The 16,618-nt window shown below is 36.6% G+C and overlaps 1 protein-coding gene across 2 annotated transcripts in view; it reads left to right on the top strand.

The window, feature by feature from the left end:
- GTF2E2 (general transcription factor IIE subunit 2) overlaps positions 1 to 16,618 on the top strand; it is a 66,017-nt gene that overhangs the window by 30,907 nt on the left and 18,492 nt on the right. For both annotated transcript variants that reach the window (XM_035004088.1, XM_035004086.1), the window contains exons 4-6: positions 1,169 to 1,276; positions 2,855 to 3,037; positions 14,094 to 14,187. In XM_035004088.1, the coding sequence (XP_034859979.1) occupies positions 1,169 to 1,276; positions 2,855 to 3,037; positions 14,094 to 14,187 (385 nt within the window). The remainder of the gene's footprint in view (positions 1 to 1,168; positions 1,277 to 2,854; positions 3,038 to 14,093; positions 14,188 to 16,618) is intronic.

Consider the following 16,618-nt stretch of genomic DNA (forward strand, 5'->3'; position numbering starts at 1 on the left):
CACTTAACTGAGCCACCCAGGTGCCCCTATGCTTGAAAATGTTTTAATCATCATCAAACTTTTTTGCCACAATAATATATATGTTAGAAATGTTTTTCTCGTGACCATAAGGTTCTAAGTACTATCACAATTATTATTTTATTTTTAAAGATTTTTATTTATTTATTTGACAGAGAGAGACATGGTGAGAGAGGGAACACAAGCAGGGGGAGTGGGAGAGGGAGAAGCAGGCTTCCGGCGGAGTAGGGAGCCCGACACGGGGCTCGATCCCAGGACCCTGAGATCATGACCTGAGCTGAAGGCAGAAGCTTAACGACTGAGCCACCCAGGCGCCCCTATCACAATTATTATTTATTATTATTAGCACACAGTTCATTAGAATAACTCATGTATATTAAAATTTGGATAAAATTCAGTTTATATATAATAATTACTCAACAGAGGTCCATTTTTATTCATTTTTTTAAAAAGGTTTATTTATTTTAGAGAAAGAATGCACGAGCAGGGGGAGGGGCAGAGGTAGAGAATCCTGAAGCAGACTCCCTACTGAGCACAGAGCCCCACATGGGGCTGATCCCACAACCCATGAGATAATGACCTGAGCTGCAACCAGGAGTTGAACACTTAACTGACTGCACCACTGAGGCGCCCCTCTATGATTTTTTTTTTAAAGATTTATTTATTTATTTTAGAGAGAAGAGTGCGTGAGCAGGGGGGAGGGGCAGACAGAGAGGGAGAGAGAATCTCAAACCAACTCCTGCTGAGTGCAGAGGCTGACGTGGGGCTTGATCTCAACCGGAACTGCAGTCAAGAGTTGGAAGCTTAACTGACTGAGCCACCCAGGCACCTTTCTATGATTTCTTTGTGTCATTTTCCTGTTAGGCTTTTGGGCCATTTTCCTGTTAGGCTTTGGGGGCTGTTAAAATATTAGGAAGATTAGCTCCTTGTGATATGAGGTGAAAATATTTTTTCTCAGTTTATCATTTGATTTTATAGAGCTATGAGTTTGAACCTGGTTCTGATTTTATAGTCCATTCTCTTCATCACTATAATTGTATTGCCTCAAATAATACATGTTCTACATTCCTGAAAGATTCACTTGTATCTATTATTTAATGCATCTAGCATTTTAAAACTGTCTCTTAGTAACAATTTCTTCCCTCAATAGACACGGCATCAGCGGGGAGATACACATCCTCTCACTTTAGAAGAAATTTTGGATGAAACACAACATTTAGATATAGGACTCAAGCAGAAACAATGGCTAATGACTGAGGTAAGAATAGCCTTAAAATGGAGTTAAAAAAAATTAGTTGGTTACCATGAAATATTTGCTATAACTAAGGTTTTTAATATACTGAAATCTGTTATTTTTACTTTTTCTTAAAGTAACTGGTATAGGGTCTTTGCTTTTGTTTTTAACATATATGTTTTTTGAGGTGGTTTGATTTGTTGGTTTTCTTAACTTATGTATCTATTTAAAATGTTAAAGACTTTTAGCATAAAAATTATAAAGAAATCAGTCATTGTACCAGTTCCATTTAAGTTTTTACAGAATAACTGATACTTTTTTAATTGCTAAATTTAGAATTGTATTGTTTTTACATATGTTTTAGAACATTTAAACCATGAGGTAGTGTAGGGATAGTGAGATATTTGTTATGCTCATACTACTATTATGACTTGATGGTGATGTTACTGCCTCTGACAGATTACTTGGAAAACGAATCCTTACATTGTGTATGTATGCACATCATTGTAGGAAAAGAAACCCCACAATAATCACTGACCCTGCTAATTTGGAAATGAACAGCATTTTTTAAAATTCACACATTTCCATCTTTTCTATTTAAGTATGAAATGACAATTAAGAATACTTTCTGGGACCAGTGTTGTAGTCTAAAGTCAAATGAAAAATTCCTAAAATGTAATTCAATAATGTATTTTACTGAGCAAAATATTGTTCTTGATTTCTGTAATATAAAATCAACAATTAGTAACATTATAGCTCATCGTATTAGTGATATACAAATAGTTATAATCCACATTTAAATTCTGTTGCTTTACCTAATCTTCAAATTTCATAGACTACCAACATTAATTAAAAATTATTTTTATTACTATTCTGTTCTCCCTCCTTTCTTCTATGTTTCTTCTCTTTCTCCTTTCCAGGGTCAGGCTGGCAGCTGCAGAAGAAAATAAATAGGGTAGCTCTTCCTTGAAGAGCTTTCCTTCTGGTAGTAGCTGTACAGCAGAACTGACTAGGAATATAATTATATTCAGTAATTCCTGCATTCCTACTCAGTTTCATTCTCAAGCTGCCACTATAGGTAAATTTCTTATATGCAGTAGTCTGGTGCTTTTCAGTTCCTTCCACACTTGTAGGTGCCATTTGATACCAGGTGGGGCAGACTGTTGGTATATCATCCCAGGGTTATGTTTCACACATAATGCCAATATATGATAAACTATACTTTGAGGGTGGGATAGGCGATACCTAGTTCACTTTGTCTATTAATGTTAATTGGCATTTATTCTTTTTTATCTTTTATTTTCAAAAGAATATGGGTACAGTTTCTTCAGATCAGTTGTGATAAAATGGTTTTTCTCATCTAAGGAATTAATGTAATAATAAAAAGTTTCTTTTCTAAAAAGTGAGCAACATGCTGATCTCTACCTATTTTTTTTTTTATCCTGGATGTCCAGTATTTTAGATTTGCTAGTTGATATTCACAAGATACTTTTAATTTACAATTGTATTGGGTATCGATATTTTTAAAATAATTAGTATAATTTAAGAATGGGTACATGGGGTTTCCTTTTGTTAATATATCACATTGTGTCACTGTTACAGGCATTAGTCAATAATCCCAAAATTGAAGTAATAGATGGGAAGTATGCCTTCAAGCCCAAATACAACTTGAAAGATAAGAAAGCCCTACTTAGGCTGTTAGATAAGCATGACCAGCGAGGCTTAGGAGGAATTCTTTTAGAAGACATAGAGGAAGGACTCCCCAATTCCCAGAAAGCTGTCAAGGTAACCTCACTTTTCTTTCTATGCCTCAGTATAATTTGAATTAATAATGTCTTGTTTTAAGAAAACAGCAAGTGTTTTTAAATTTTTATTTTTAAAGTTTACATTATATATACTTGGGGTTGTGGTGAGCCAGTTGAAGATTTGAAGTTTGGGTCCTGTGCTACAGAGCAGGACAGAGCGCAGCCATTTTTATGTAACTTTGACAGCTCCCTTTTGTGGTGGTTTTGGGTATGAGTGCGTCTTCAGAATATTTCTGGAAAGGTTTTCTCAAAGACACTTCAGTCTTTTTCTCAGAAGTTACGTTTGTATACAAGAGCTGTTTCAACAGTGCTCGTAGACACTGCTAACCTAAGGAACCAGAGGTATTAAACACGAAAGCATTGACTAATAACCTGGCTGTTTTAATTCCTAAAAAGCTGTCAGTGAAAGCCATACAGATAACATTTCCAGTTTAAAGTTGGAACTCAGTTGGAAAGGCTGCTAGTCTCTGTTCTTCACAGTTGCTAATGATTGATGCTAATTGTTGATGGTTCATTTGTCTTGCTACCTCTGGAGTAAAACTTGCTCCTTTCTCTCCTGTACTTCTTGGTAATTAAGTGACACGTGTTATCCTATAAGTCATTGAGGCTCTGTTTATTTTTTTCAGTTTTGTTTTGTCTTGTTTTGATCTATTGTCAAGTTCATGGACTTTTCTTCTTTACTTCTAATTTGTTATAAATTCCCATTGGTGAATTTTTTATTTTAGAGCTAGTATTTTTCAGTTCTAGGCTTTTCATTCTTTTTTTATATTTTCTGTTTCTTTGCTGAGATTTTTTTTTTTCATTCATTATAAGCCTGTTTTCCAGTACACTCTAGAGTATAATTTCTTGCAACTGCTTTAAAATCCTCTTTTTCTAATTTAACAGTTGGGTCATCTTGGGGCTGGTCTGCACTTCGTTTCTTGATTATGGGTCATGTTTTCCTGTTTCTTTGTATGTCTAATAAATTTCTGTTGAGTCTTAAATTTTGTGAATTATATGTGTAATAAAGACTCAAGATTCTATTATATTCCTCCAGAGTGTTTTTGTTGGTTTTTGTGTATAAATGGGCAGTTACCTTGGCTAGACTCAAACTCTAAACTTTGTCTTCTTTGCAGCGGGTGGCATATAATACATCTTTTTTATTCTTTGAACTCTTTTGAAAATATCCAGAGTTTATAGTAAGTTTTCTGTAAAAACAAACAAACAAAAAAAAACCAAAAAAAAAAAAACTTACCTTAGAAGGGACTTGGCTATTACCCGAAGCAGAACCTTTTTCAGATTTGAAATAGGATTTATTTTTAAGGTGTGTATTGAATGAGCTACTCCTCAGGGTTGTTTTTTTAGTTAAAAATTTTTTTAAAAATTGTAGTAAAAACTATCACATAAGGTAAAAGTTTGACATATTAAGCATGTCTAAGTACAGTTCATTAGTGTTAAGTATATTCACATTGTTGTGCAAGAGATAATCCGGAACTTTCACATTTTATAAATCCACTAAACAGCTTTCCTTATCCCACTTCTCCAGTCCCTAGCAAGCAACATTCTACTTCCTGTGATTTTGACTACTCTAAGTAACTCAAATAAGTAGAATTATATACATTCTTGTCTTGTGATTGGCCTATTTCACTTAGCACAGTATCCTCAAGGTTCCTCCATGTTGCAGCATTTATCAGCATTTCCTTCTTTTTTAAGGCTGATAATACTACATTGACCAGTTTGTTTATCTGTTTGGTTTCTCCCATTTTTTAGCTGTTGGGAATAATGCTGCTATTAACATATTTTTTTAAAAATCTCTCTTCAAGACACTGCTTTCAATTCTTCTTTTTTTTAATTTTTAAAAAGATTATTTTATTTTATTTAGAGAGAGAGTGCACACAAGTAGGGGAAGGGAGAGGAATAAGTAGAGTCCATGCTGAGTGTGGAGCCTGATGCAGGGCCAGATCTCATGACCCTGAGATCTTGACTGCAGTTGAAATCAAGAGTCAGATGCTTAACTGACTGAGCCACGCAGGTGCCTCTCTGTTTTCCATTCTTTAGGGTATGTAACCAGAAGTAGATTTGCTGGATAATATGGTAATTCTGTTTTTAATATTTTGAGGAACCACCATACTGTTTTCCATAGCAGCTTTACCATATATATACATATATATATATATATATATACACACATATATATGTGTGTGTGTATATATATATATGTCTTTTTTTTTTTAAGATTTTATTTATTTGACAGAGACACAGTGAGAGAGAAGGAACACAAGCAGGGAGAGTGGGAGAGGGAGAGGCAGGCCTCCTGCGGAGCAGGGAGCCCAATGGCGGGGCTCGATCGCAGGACCCTGGGATCATGACCTGAGCCAAAGGCAGATGCTTTACGACTGAGCCACCCAGGCGCCCCCCCCCCTTTTTTTTTAAGATTTTATTTATTTGACACAGAGAGACACAGCGAGAGAGGGAACACAAGCAGGGGGAGTGGGAGATGGAGAAGCGGGCTTCCCGCGGAGCAGGGAGCCCAACACAGGACTCGGTCCAAGGACCCCGGGATCATGATCTGAGCCGAAGGCAGACACTTAACGACTGAGCCACCCGGGCGCCCCTCCCATTTTATATTCTTGGCAGTAGTGCACAGGTGTTCAGATTTCTTCATGTCCTTTTGCCAACACTTATTTTCTGGGTTTTTGTTGCCGTTTTTTTTAATAGTAGCCTTTCTAATGGATATGAGGTTTTATCTCATTGTAGTTTTGATTTAATAATTAGTGATACTGAGGCTATTTTTTTCATGTGCTTATTGCCTATTTGTATATATTCTTTGGAGAAATGTCTGTCAAATCTTTTGCCTATTTTTGAATTGAGTTGTTTTGCTTGTCCTTGAGTCATAGGAGTTCTCTATGTATTATGGATATTAATCACTTATTAGATACTTGATTTGCAAGTATTTTCTCCCATTCTGTGAGCTGCCTTTCTACTCCATTGATACTGTCTTTTCATGTACAAAATGCTAATACTTTTGTGTGGTCATATTTGTCTTTTATTTTGTTGCCTTTGGTGGCATTTCCAGGAAATGACTGCTAAATCCAAGATTAGAAGCTTTTTGCCCTAAGTTTTCTTCTAAGAGTTTTGTAGTTTTAGAGCTTACATTTAGGTCTCTAATCCATTTCAAGTTAATTTTCACATATGGTGTTCAGTAAGGATCAAGTTTCATTCTTTTGCATGTGGATATCCACTTTCCTAGCACTTTTTGTTGAAAAGATTGTCGTTTCTCCATTGACTGTCCTGGCATCCTTGTCAAAAGTCGTTTGACCATACATGTGGGGGATGATTTATTTCTGGGCTCTCTCTTTCACAGTCTTTATGCCAGTATTACACTTTCAATTACTGTGGATTTGTAGGAAGTTTTGAAATTAAGAAGTAAATCCTCCAGCTTTGTTCTTCCTTTTCAAGATTGTTTTGGTTATTTGGAGTCCCTTGAGATTCCATATGAATTTTAAGATGGGTTTTTCTCTTTCTGCAAAAAACATCATTGGGATTTTGATAGGGATTGCACTGAATCTGTAGATCACTTTGGATAGTTATCTACATATTAATCTGTAAACCTGGGATGTGTTTACATTTGTTGTCTGGTTTCTTTCAGCAGTATTTTAACTTATTTTTAAAGATTTTATTTACTTGAGGGTGCCTGGGTGGCTCAGTTGGTTAAGCGACTGCCTTCGGCTCAGGTCATGATCCCGGAGTCCTGGGATCGAGTCCCGCATCGGGCTCCCGGCTCGTCAGGGAGCCTGCTTCTCCCTCTGACCCTATCCCCTCTCATGCTGTTTCTCTCTCTCTCTCTCTCTCGCAAATAAAAAAAAAAAAAATAATAAATAAAGATTTTATTTACTTGAGAAAGAGCACGAGCAGGGGGAGGGGCAGAGGAAGAGGGAGAAGCAGAATCCCTGCTCGGCAGGGAGTCTGCTTCCTCCTTTGACCTGCTCAGCAGGGAGTCTGCTTCTCCCTCTGACCCTCCCCCTCTCATGTGTTCTCTCTCTCATTCTCTCTCTTTCTCTCTCAAATAAATCTTTAAAAAAAATTATTCTCTCAACAGCTTTTAAATATGCAATACAGTATTAACTGTAGTTACCATGCTGTACATTACATCCCCATGACTTACTTTATAACTTGATAGTTTGACTACTTTATGCATTTTCCCCATCCCACACCTGCTGTGTCTGGCAACCACCAAGGCTTTGTTTTTTCTTTTTCTTAGATTCTGCATGAAGGTGAGATAATACAAATTTGTCTTTCTCTGTCTCACTTATTTCACTTCGCATAATGCCCTCAAGGTCTATTCATTTTATTACATATGGCAAGATTTCTTCTTTTATGGCTAGGTAATATTCCATTTATGTGTGTGTATCATATTTTCTTCACTTGATCTTAGCCAAAAGGCCGAGAAGCGATTCATATTTTCTTTATCCGATTATCCATCAGTGGACACTTAGGTTTTTATATCTTGGTTATTGTGAATAATGCTGTGTACAAGGGGGTGCATATATCTTTTTAAGTTAGTGTTTTTTGTTTCTTTGGATAAGTACCAGAACTGGATTAATGGAGCATACAGTTCTATTTTTAATATTTTGAGGAGCCCCTGTATTTTCCATTGGTTGTACCAGTTTACATTCCCACCAGCAGTACCTGAGATTTCCCTTTTCTCCAACAATTATATCTTATCTTTTTAATAATGGCTATCCTGACAGGTGTGATATGATCCGTCATTGTGGTTTTGCATTTGCCCGATCAGGAGGTTGAGCATGTTGGTGGCCATGTGTAGGCCTTCCTCTTTGGAAACATGTCTGTTGAGATCCTTTACCAATTTTTAAATTAGATTGTTTTTTGATATTAAGTTTCATGAGTTCCTTATATAGTTGAGATATTAACCCCTAATCAGATATGATTTGTTTTTCTTTTTGCTGTTCTGATTGGGTGATTTCTACTACCCTGTCTTATGCATCACTGATCCATTCTTCATCATCTGATCTGCAATTGATTCCCTATACTGTGTTTTTCATTTCAGTTACTATATTCTTTAGTTCTGATTCTTCAGCTCTCTTTTTAAACTTTCTCTTTGTTGAAGTTCTCACTGTATTCTCCTATTTTTCTTCTGAGTTTGGTGAACATCTTTTTGGTCATGACATTGAACTTTTTTTTAAGGTTTTATTTATTTATTTGACAGAGAGCACAAGCAGGGGGAACAGTAGAGGGAGAGGGAGAAGCAGGATGCCTGGGGCTCAATCCCAGGACCCTGGGATCATGACCTGAGCCGAAGGCAGATACTTAACCATCTGAGCCACCCAGGTGCCCCAACATTGAACTTATTTGGTAGATTGCTTACCTCCATTTCATTTAGGGTTTTTGTTTTTTGTTTGTTTGTTTGAAGCTTTGTTTTGTTCTTCTGGAATATATTCCTCTGTCTCCTTGCTTTGCCTAGCTGTGTATACTAGTTAGATCAGTTATGTTTCCCTGTTTTGAAGGAGTGGCTTTATGTAAAAGGTGTCCTGTGGGGGCTCAGCCGTGCAAACCCCCTTCATCACCTGAGGCAGGTACCCCAGGGGTATCCCCTTTGTGGGCTGTGTGCACTCTCTTGTGTCTGGGCCACAGTTGGTGTGAACTTGTTGATGTGCAGGACTGTCCTCCTTTGTGGCTGTGAGGCCCAGCGGCAGCTGCTAGTGGTACACTGGCGAATGGGGCTGACCCTGACCCATCTGGCTGAGAGGCCCGGCTGCAACAGCTGCAGGCACTCTAGTGTGCATGGCTGGCCTCCCCAGGGTAGGGGCGGCTTGGGGGTGGATTGCTGGTGCCATTCATTGGAAGCTGTCCACTGGATGGTGGGGGGATGTGTTTTGGAGGGGCTCAGATGCTTGCTGAGGCTGCCTGGAATCTCTTTTTTTGATTGCAGAGTTTAACCATCTTTTTAATTACTTACAAGGGGATGTCATTTTGCTATTAGTTTTCTATATGCCTTCTTGCATTTTTGTTCTTCCTTTTACTGCATTACTGTCTTGTGTTTAGTTGATTTTTTTTTTTTTTTTTTTTGAGAGAGAGAGAGTGGGGGGAAAGGCAGAAGGAGAGGGAGAAGGAGAATCTTAAAGCAGGCTCCAGTGCCCAGCATGGAGCCCGATGTAGGGCTGCATCTCACCAACCCCAAGATCATGACCTGAGCCGAAATCAAGAGTTGGATGCTTAACTGACTGAGCCACCCAGGTGCCCCTGGTTGATTTTTTAAATATTAAAATGTTTAAATTGCTATCTCATTTCCTTCATGTATCTTCTATAGCTATTTTCCTTGTGGTTACCATGGGGAATATTTGACATCCTAAAGTTACAACATTTGTATTGGTTTGTATTTATATTAGCCTAACTTCAGTAGCATATTAAAACTCTACTCCTTTACAGCTCCATTCCCACACCTTTTTGTTGTAAAGGTCACAAAATTACATCTTCACACATTGCTCCAAAACATAAACTAATAATTCTTTTAAATCTGTTAGTCTCTTAAATTATGTAGAAGATAAAATTTGGAGGTACAAAACAGTTACAGTGATACTAGTTATTAGACTGATAATTGCTTCTTAAAAATGTATTAGTCTCTTAAATCTGTAGAGAACAAAAAGTGTAGTTACAAACTTTTGCTGCAGTGATACTAGCTTTTTTTTTTTTTAATTAATGTATAATGTATTCTTTGTTTCAGGGATACAGGTCTGATTCATCAGTCATTTAAAAATTTTTTTTAATTTTTTTTTTTAGATTTTATTTATTTATTTGAGAGAGAGAGAGACAGAGATAGAGAGAGCACAAGTGGGGAGGAGAGCGAGAAGCAGGCTCCCTGCAGAGCAAGGAGCCTGATGCGGGACTTGATCCCAGGACCCCGGGATCATGACCTGAGCTGAAGGCAGACGCTTAACTGACTGAGCCACCCAGGCGCCCTGTGATTCATCAGTCTTAAACAATTCAGTGTTCACCATAGCACATACCCTCCCCAATGTCTATTACCCAGCCACCCCATCCCTCCCACCCCCCTCCACTCCAGCAACCCTCAGTTTGTTTCCTGAGATTAAGAGTCTCTTATGGTGGGGCGCCTGGGTGGCTCAGATGGTTAAGCGTCTGCCTTCGGCTCAGGTCATGATCCCAGGGTCCTGGGATCGAGTCCCACATCAGGCTCCCGGCTCAGCGGGGAGCCTGCTTCTCCCTCTGACCCTCTCCCCTCTCATGCTGTTTCTCTCTCGCTCGCTCTCTAAAAAATAAATAAAAATCTTAAAAAAAAAAAAAAAAGAGTCTCTTATGGTTTGTCTCCCTCTCTGGTTTTGTCTTGTTTCATTTTTCCCTCTCTTCCCCTATGATCCTCTGTCTTGTTTCTCAAAAAAAAAAAAAAGCTTGCCATTTGCAACGATGTGGATGGAACTAGAGGGTATTACGCTAAGCGAAATAAGTCAATTAGAGAAAGACAATTATATGATCTCACTGATATGTGGAATTTGAGATACTAGCTTTTATAATTGCCCATGTATTTAGTATTTATCTTCAGTGAGATTTTTATCTCTTCATATTAACTTTGAGTTACTGATTCTTTTATGTTACCTTGCATGACTCCCTTGCACATTTCTTGCCTGGTAGATCCTAGTGGTAATGAAATCCCTCAGCTTTTTAAAAATTATTTTTAAAAAATTTAAAGAACACGCAAGTGCGAGTGGGGAAAGAGCAGAGGGGGAGGGTGATGGAGGGGGAAAGAATCTTTTTAAAAAAAAATATTTTATTTATTTATATGACAGAGATATAGCACAAGCAGGCAGAGCATCAGGGAGAGGGAGAAGCAGACTCCCTGCTGAGCAGGGAGCCTAATGCGGGGCTCGATCCCAGGACCCTGGGATCATGACCTGAGCCGAAAGCAGCCGCTTAACCGACTGAGCCACCCAGGTGTGCCCCAAGGGTAAAGAATCTTAAGCAGCCTGACACAGTCATGACCTGAGCCGAAACTAAGAGTTGGATGCTTGACTGACTGAGCCACCAGGTGCTCTTGGCCTCTAAAGTTTCTGATGAGAAATACAATTTTTTTGAGGATCCCTTCCTTGTATGCGCTGGTTTGTTTCTCTCTTGCAGCTTTTAAGACTCCCTTTGTCTTTTGAAAGTTTATTTATAATGTGTCTCAGTGTGGGTCTCTTTGAGTTCATATTCTTTGGAGTTCATTGAGCTTCTTGAATGTTTATTATATTCATATCTTTCCTCAACTTAGGGAAGTTTTCAGTCATTATTTTTTGAAATATGCTGTCTGCCCCTTTCTCTCTCTCTTCCTCTGGGACTCCCACAGTTCGTACATTGATCTGCTTGTTGGTGTCCCAGAGGTCTCTTAGGATTTGTTCACTGTTCCTTCAATCCTTTTTGTCAGTTTTTTTTTTTTTTTTAAGATTTTATCTATTTATTTGACAGAGCGAGTGAGCGAGAGAGAGCACAAGCAGGGGGGGAGAGGGAGAAGCAGGCTCCCTGCAGGAACCTGACTGTGGGGCTCCATCCCATGACCCTGCAATCATGACCTGAGCCAAGGGCAGATGCTAACTAACTGAGCCCCAAGGTGGTCCAGTCCTTTTTGTCAGTTCTTTAAACTTGATAATTTCCATTCTTGTATTTTCATGTTCACTGATTCTTCTCCCTACTGAAAAATGCCTTTGAATCCCTATAGTGAAATTTTCCATTCATTTTTTTACTTTCAGCACCAGAATTTCTTTGTGATTTTATTTAGGTTTCTATCTCATTATCAATATTTCCATTTTGTTAATATATTTTCACTTTCCTCACATCTTCCTTTAGTTCTTTGATCATCTCTAGGACAATTGTTTTAAAGTCTTTGTGTAGTATATTTACCGTAAGGTCTTTTTTAGGGACTGTTGATTTTTTTCCCTTCAGATGGGCCATGCTTTCCTGTTTCTTTGTATGCTTTGTAATTTTTGTTGTTGAAAACTAGACCTTTGAATCTAATAATACTATAACTCTGGATAACGGATTCTCCTCCTTCCCCAGGTTTTCCTGTTTTTTATATTCTTTTTGTTTTGGATTGTTGTAGGCTGTCTGTGCTAAGGACTAGCCGGAGGTGTAAACTTAAGATTTTTTTAAGGACTTTTCTAAGTCTTTTCCAGGGCATGCATTATCACTCTAATTTTCTTTGTTTATGTAGTTGTTTTTGTATGTCTTTAACATCGTCCAGGTCTTCCCCTAGTTTCAAGGCTATGATCCAGAGTTTCAAAATAGTTACATGAGACTGATGCTGCCAGTGTAATTGTTGTCTACGTTGGGAGACCAGTTCCTGGTGCTTCTTACTTTGTCTTCTTCCCAGAATCTTCTTCTTCTTTTTTTTTTTTTTTCTTTCAAGATTTTATTTACCCATTTGACAGAGAGAGAGAGTGAGAATGGGAACACAAGCAGAGGGAGTGGGAGAGGGAGAGGCAGGCTTCCCGCGGAGCAGGGAGCCCGATGTGGGGCTTGATCCCAGGACCCCGGGATCACGACCTGAGCTGAAGGCAGACGCTTAACGACTGAGCCACCCAGGCGCCCCCCCCCAGAATCTTCTATGTTTTGAAATCAGGAGTTATCAGACTTCCAACTTTATTCTTTTTTTAAGATTGTTTTGGCTAGAGTCTTTTGTGACTCTTCTCAGGATTTTTCCACTTTTTCAAAATGCACCGTTGGAATTTTGATGGGGATTGTGTTGAATCTGCATATTGCTTTTAGTATTGATATGTTAACAATATTAAGTTTTCTAATTCATGAACATGGATATTTTTTCATTTATTTGTGTCTTCTTTAATTCCTTTCTGCACTGTCTTTTGAGTTCTCATAGTTTATTTTACATATATAATGGTTACCATTTACCACTTGGGTACGTTGGAGTCTTATTATTTTTCAAAGTATTTCATGTCATGAGTAATTTATATAAATAAGAATGAAGGGATGGTGAAGAACAGCTTTATTAGAAATTTTTATAAGATTTTAACATAGCAGACTTCTGTATCAAGTACATTTTGGCAAACGCATCAGAAAGATGAAAGACTACTATTATATGTTAGCAAAGTGAAATGGCAAGGGCTCTTATCACACTGTATTCTATGGTGAATTCTTTCCTGTTGAATAACTAACTGAATGAAAATACCTCATTTTTTTATGTTCTTAGAAATATGTCATTCAGTCATTAATTCTTAAGCTTGAGATTATTAATCTGAGCTATTGTCTAAAGACTCATAGTTTTAGACTTTATTTCTGATGAATTTCACCATCATTAGAGTCTAGAAGTGTGCTCAGGCTTTTTGCATTCTTGTTCTCATTTATTAATGAGATTTTTCTTGTCATTGCTCTGAGGAGCAGGAAATAAATTCTGAATTGTCCACTATATTTAATGAAAGCTTAAAAGACAACAGAGACCACTCTGTGGTCTTTTATATCTTCTTGAAAGGTGATACAACAGTTTGGGCAATGCAGTAAGAAAATTGAAAGATGGCTGTTTCACTATTGCATCACACTTCTAGGTGATTTGATCATTCTTTCATTTTTTCTTCTTCTTTTTTTTTTTTTTTTTTTTTTTTTACTGTTGTAGCTTTTTAAAGCACAATTGGAAATAATTGATGAATAATGATAAATAAGTGGCAGAATAAGGTAGAGGAAAAGTAAGAACACTAAGATCCCACAGTTTTTCTTAGATTAATAAAAAGACTCCAGTGGACCCAAATCATAATTGAAACATAGATTGGGTTTTGTTTTTCAAAAATAAGTAACTTTCCATTTTGTACTTCGGAAGATCTCTAAGAATAAAAGTCTTGAAATACCAATCCATAAAAGTAGTGAGAACTACTCATGAAAGAAGCTTAAGAACTAAAATTAGGTGCATTAGATTCTAATGCTATACAGAAGGTTAAAAGAAATGGGAGTCCTTTGTTGTTCAAAAAAAAAAAAAATCTTTTGGGGTGGGCTTATTCGGAGTTAACTGAAAAAAAAAATTTTTTTTTTTTTTTTTATCATTTAAGGCTTTAGGGGACCAGATACTATTTGTAAATCGTCCTGATAAGAAGAAAATTCTTTTCTTCAATGATAAGAGCTGTCAGTTTTCTGTGGATGAAGGTGAGCCTTTCTGTTTAATTTTCAAATACGTTAGAAATAGAAGGTGACAAAATTTATATTTGTAATCAAGTTATAACTTAAATTTTATAGTAGTGCTTTTTAGCTTTATCATCTCTTAGAGCACAGCTAATAATCTTACCACTAACATTGTTTCTCAGAATGCAATTTGAAATATGTAATTTGAAAGATTTTAGGTTAATTGTACTTATCATAGTATAGTAGGTTATGATATGCTTATAGCTCAGCTGTACCAAGTAGCTTATTTCTTTAATTCTGTTATTTTACAAATATTACTTCATATCTTGATATGAAAGCTTGATGCAGGATGGGAAAAAACAAACTTTTGTTGGTGACTGATATTCTCTTAAATAACTTGTGAGTCTTTTGATTATCAGACTGGATAGGCAAGATTACTTTTTTCTGACTATTGTAGAGTCAGATGCTAAGTAAGCTTCTGTTGAATCTTGTACTAAACGTATGATACCTATGTTTTGAATTTTAGTTTAAAAATGTTTCAGGGGCACCTGGGTGGCTCAGTTGGTTGAGTTTCTGACTCGATTTTGCCTTAGGTCATGGACTCAGGGTTGTGGAATTGAGCCCTGCATTGGGTTCCCCGCTTGGTGCAGAGTTTTCTTGAGATTCTCTCTCTTCCACTCCTTCTGCTCCCCCTACTCCCTGCTTGTGTGAGGGCTTTGTCTCTCAAACAAAATCTTTAAAAAAAAATATTTCATCAATATTTGTCAGGTAAAATAGTTAAACAAGGGTTTAGTCATGGAAATCTTTACTATACAAGTAGAAATTCTCATTTAGACAAATATATTGTACTGTAAATTGTATTAATTTTGAACTAAAAAGGCAAGAAAAGGACTAAACGCCATTTTAATTATAAAATTTGAAAAGTAATACAAACTCATACCAAAAAATTCTAACAATATAGAATTACATAAAGTAACAAAGTAATATTAGATTCCAAATAGTGAAACTATTGCTATGACTGCCTGGGAGTCCTAGTGACTCTTGTTTATTGTATTGAATAAAAGAGATTCTACTGAAGAAATAATTTTGTATAAAAAATGGACATATAATTCTTATCCCTTTAGTAGCCCATACATATCTTGATTATGATTTTGTAATTTGTACTATGTAAGTTTTTCTTTCATATGTTATCTGGCTGTAGATACTCAGGCTTGTGGTGCTTGTAGATAGGAGTTCAGTCAATCTGAAGTTACTTAGATGACCATGATTTATTTTAGGAAATAGAATGTTGTATTTTGGTGGAAAATTGTGATTGAGAGTACCTTGTATGCAGTTGGTTCTCAGTAAATGTTTGTTACTTTAAAAAATTGTTTTCAAAGTATTCCAGTTATTCTGTATATTGTACTTTCTAATAAGGTAAGCTTCTGTGTGTAAATAAGGGAGTAGTGAATTTCTTTTTTATATTGTAGTGATAGATGCTCATTTAAGAAAGATTTGGCTTAGTAATTTTTGTATTGCTTGAGTCTCCTTTACTCACAGTTTTGCTTTTTATGGAAACTTTTGTAATTGTCAAATTGACTTGACCCTTCGAAAAAACATAGGGGTGGACTTAATCTTTAAGATACTTACAGGTTTAAAAAAAAATAGCTGATTCCTTTATTCTTTGGCATAGTTAATCCATTTGAAAAAATGCAGTATTAAAAAACATAAGTATCACATGTTCAAGTAGGAAGATCTTACAGTGAAAAGCAGGTATGTTTTTCCTTTCGCTAATTTGAGTCCCTTTCATTTGTGGCACTACTTAACTGGTTTTATTTTAATTCTTTGGTGGTTCCCTTATTGTATTAAATAATATGCTTATATTTTTATTTCTTGATTTTTCAACTTGAAGTATTTTGACTTATTCTTATCATGTTACTGATTACACCTGCTGTCTCTCTTCTTCACTTTCTAATACTGTATAGCACTAGTTTTAGTTTCTCTGCCATTTTTCTTGTTACCTTTAACAATCAAAATAATTGAATGTTCTCAGGGAATTTTTAGTATTAAGTCCACTCTGCAGATGGCAGCATAGTGCAGCAGATCTGTAGATGTTCAAATTGGGGCAAATGGTGAGGTTGCAGTAGCTCTGTAAGAATAGGGTGGAACTCTAGGATTTCTTGATAATAATTCATTGGAGAAGTTTTAAGAGAATCATTCTGTTCCGCTATAATCCTCACAGTAATCATTATACCAAGTCATTAGTATTTTCTGTCCCCAGTGCAATTTTTCTGTGGATATCACTGTTGTAACTTTACTCAGCTTTTTCCTGTTTGTGTACCTTTTTCTATATTTCTATTTCTTAATATTACTCCTGTTTTCATTTGCCATTTTATATGGGCTTTGTTGGCTTAAACTCTTCCTATCTCCTTATTACTTGGCTTATAAGGACAAGATGAGGATTTTCCTTTTCTTT

Source organism: Mirounga leonina, unplaced genomic scaffold (assembly GCF_011800145.1).
Source record: "Mirounga leonina isolate KUSES-001 unplaced genomic scaffold, KU_Mleo_1.0 Mir_128, whole genome shotgun sequence".
Taxonomy (NCBI): domain Eukaryota; kingdom Metazoa; phylum Chordata; class Mammalia; order Carnivora; family Phocidae; genus Mirounga; species Mirounga leonina.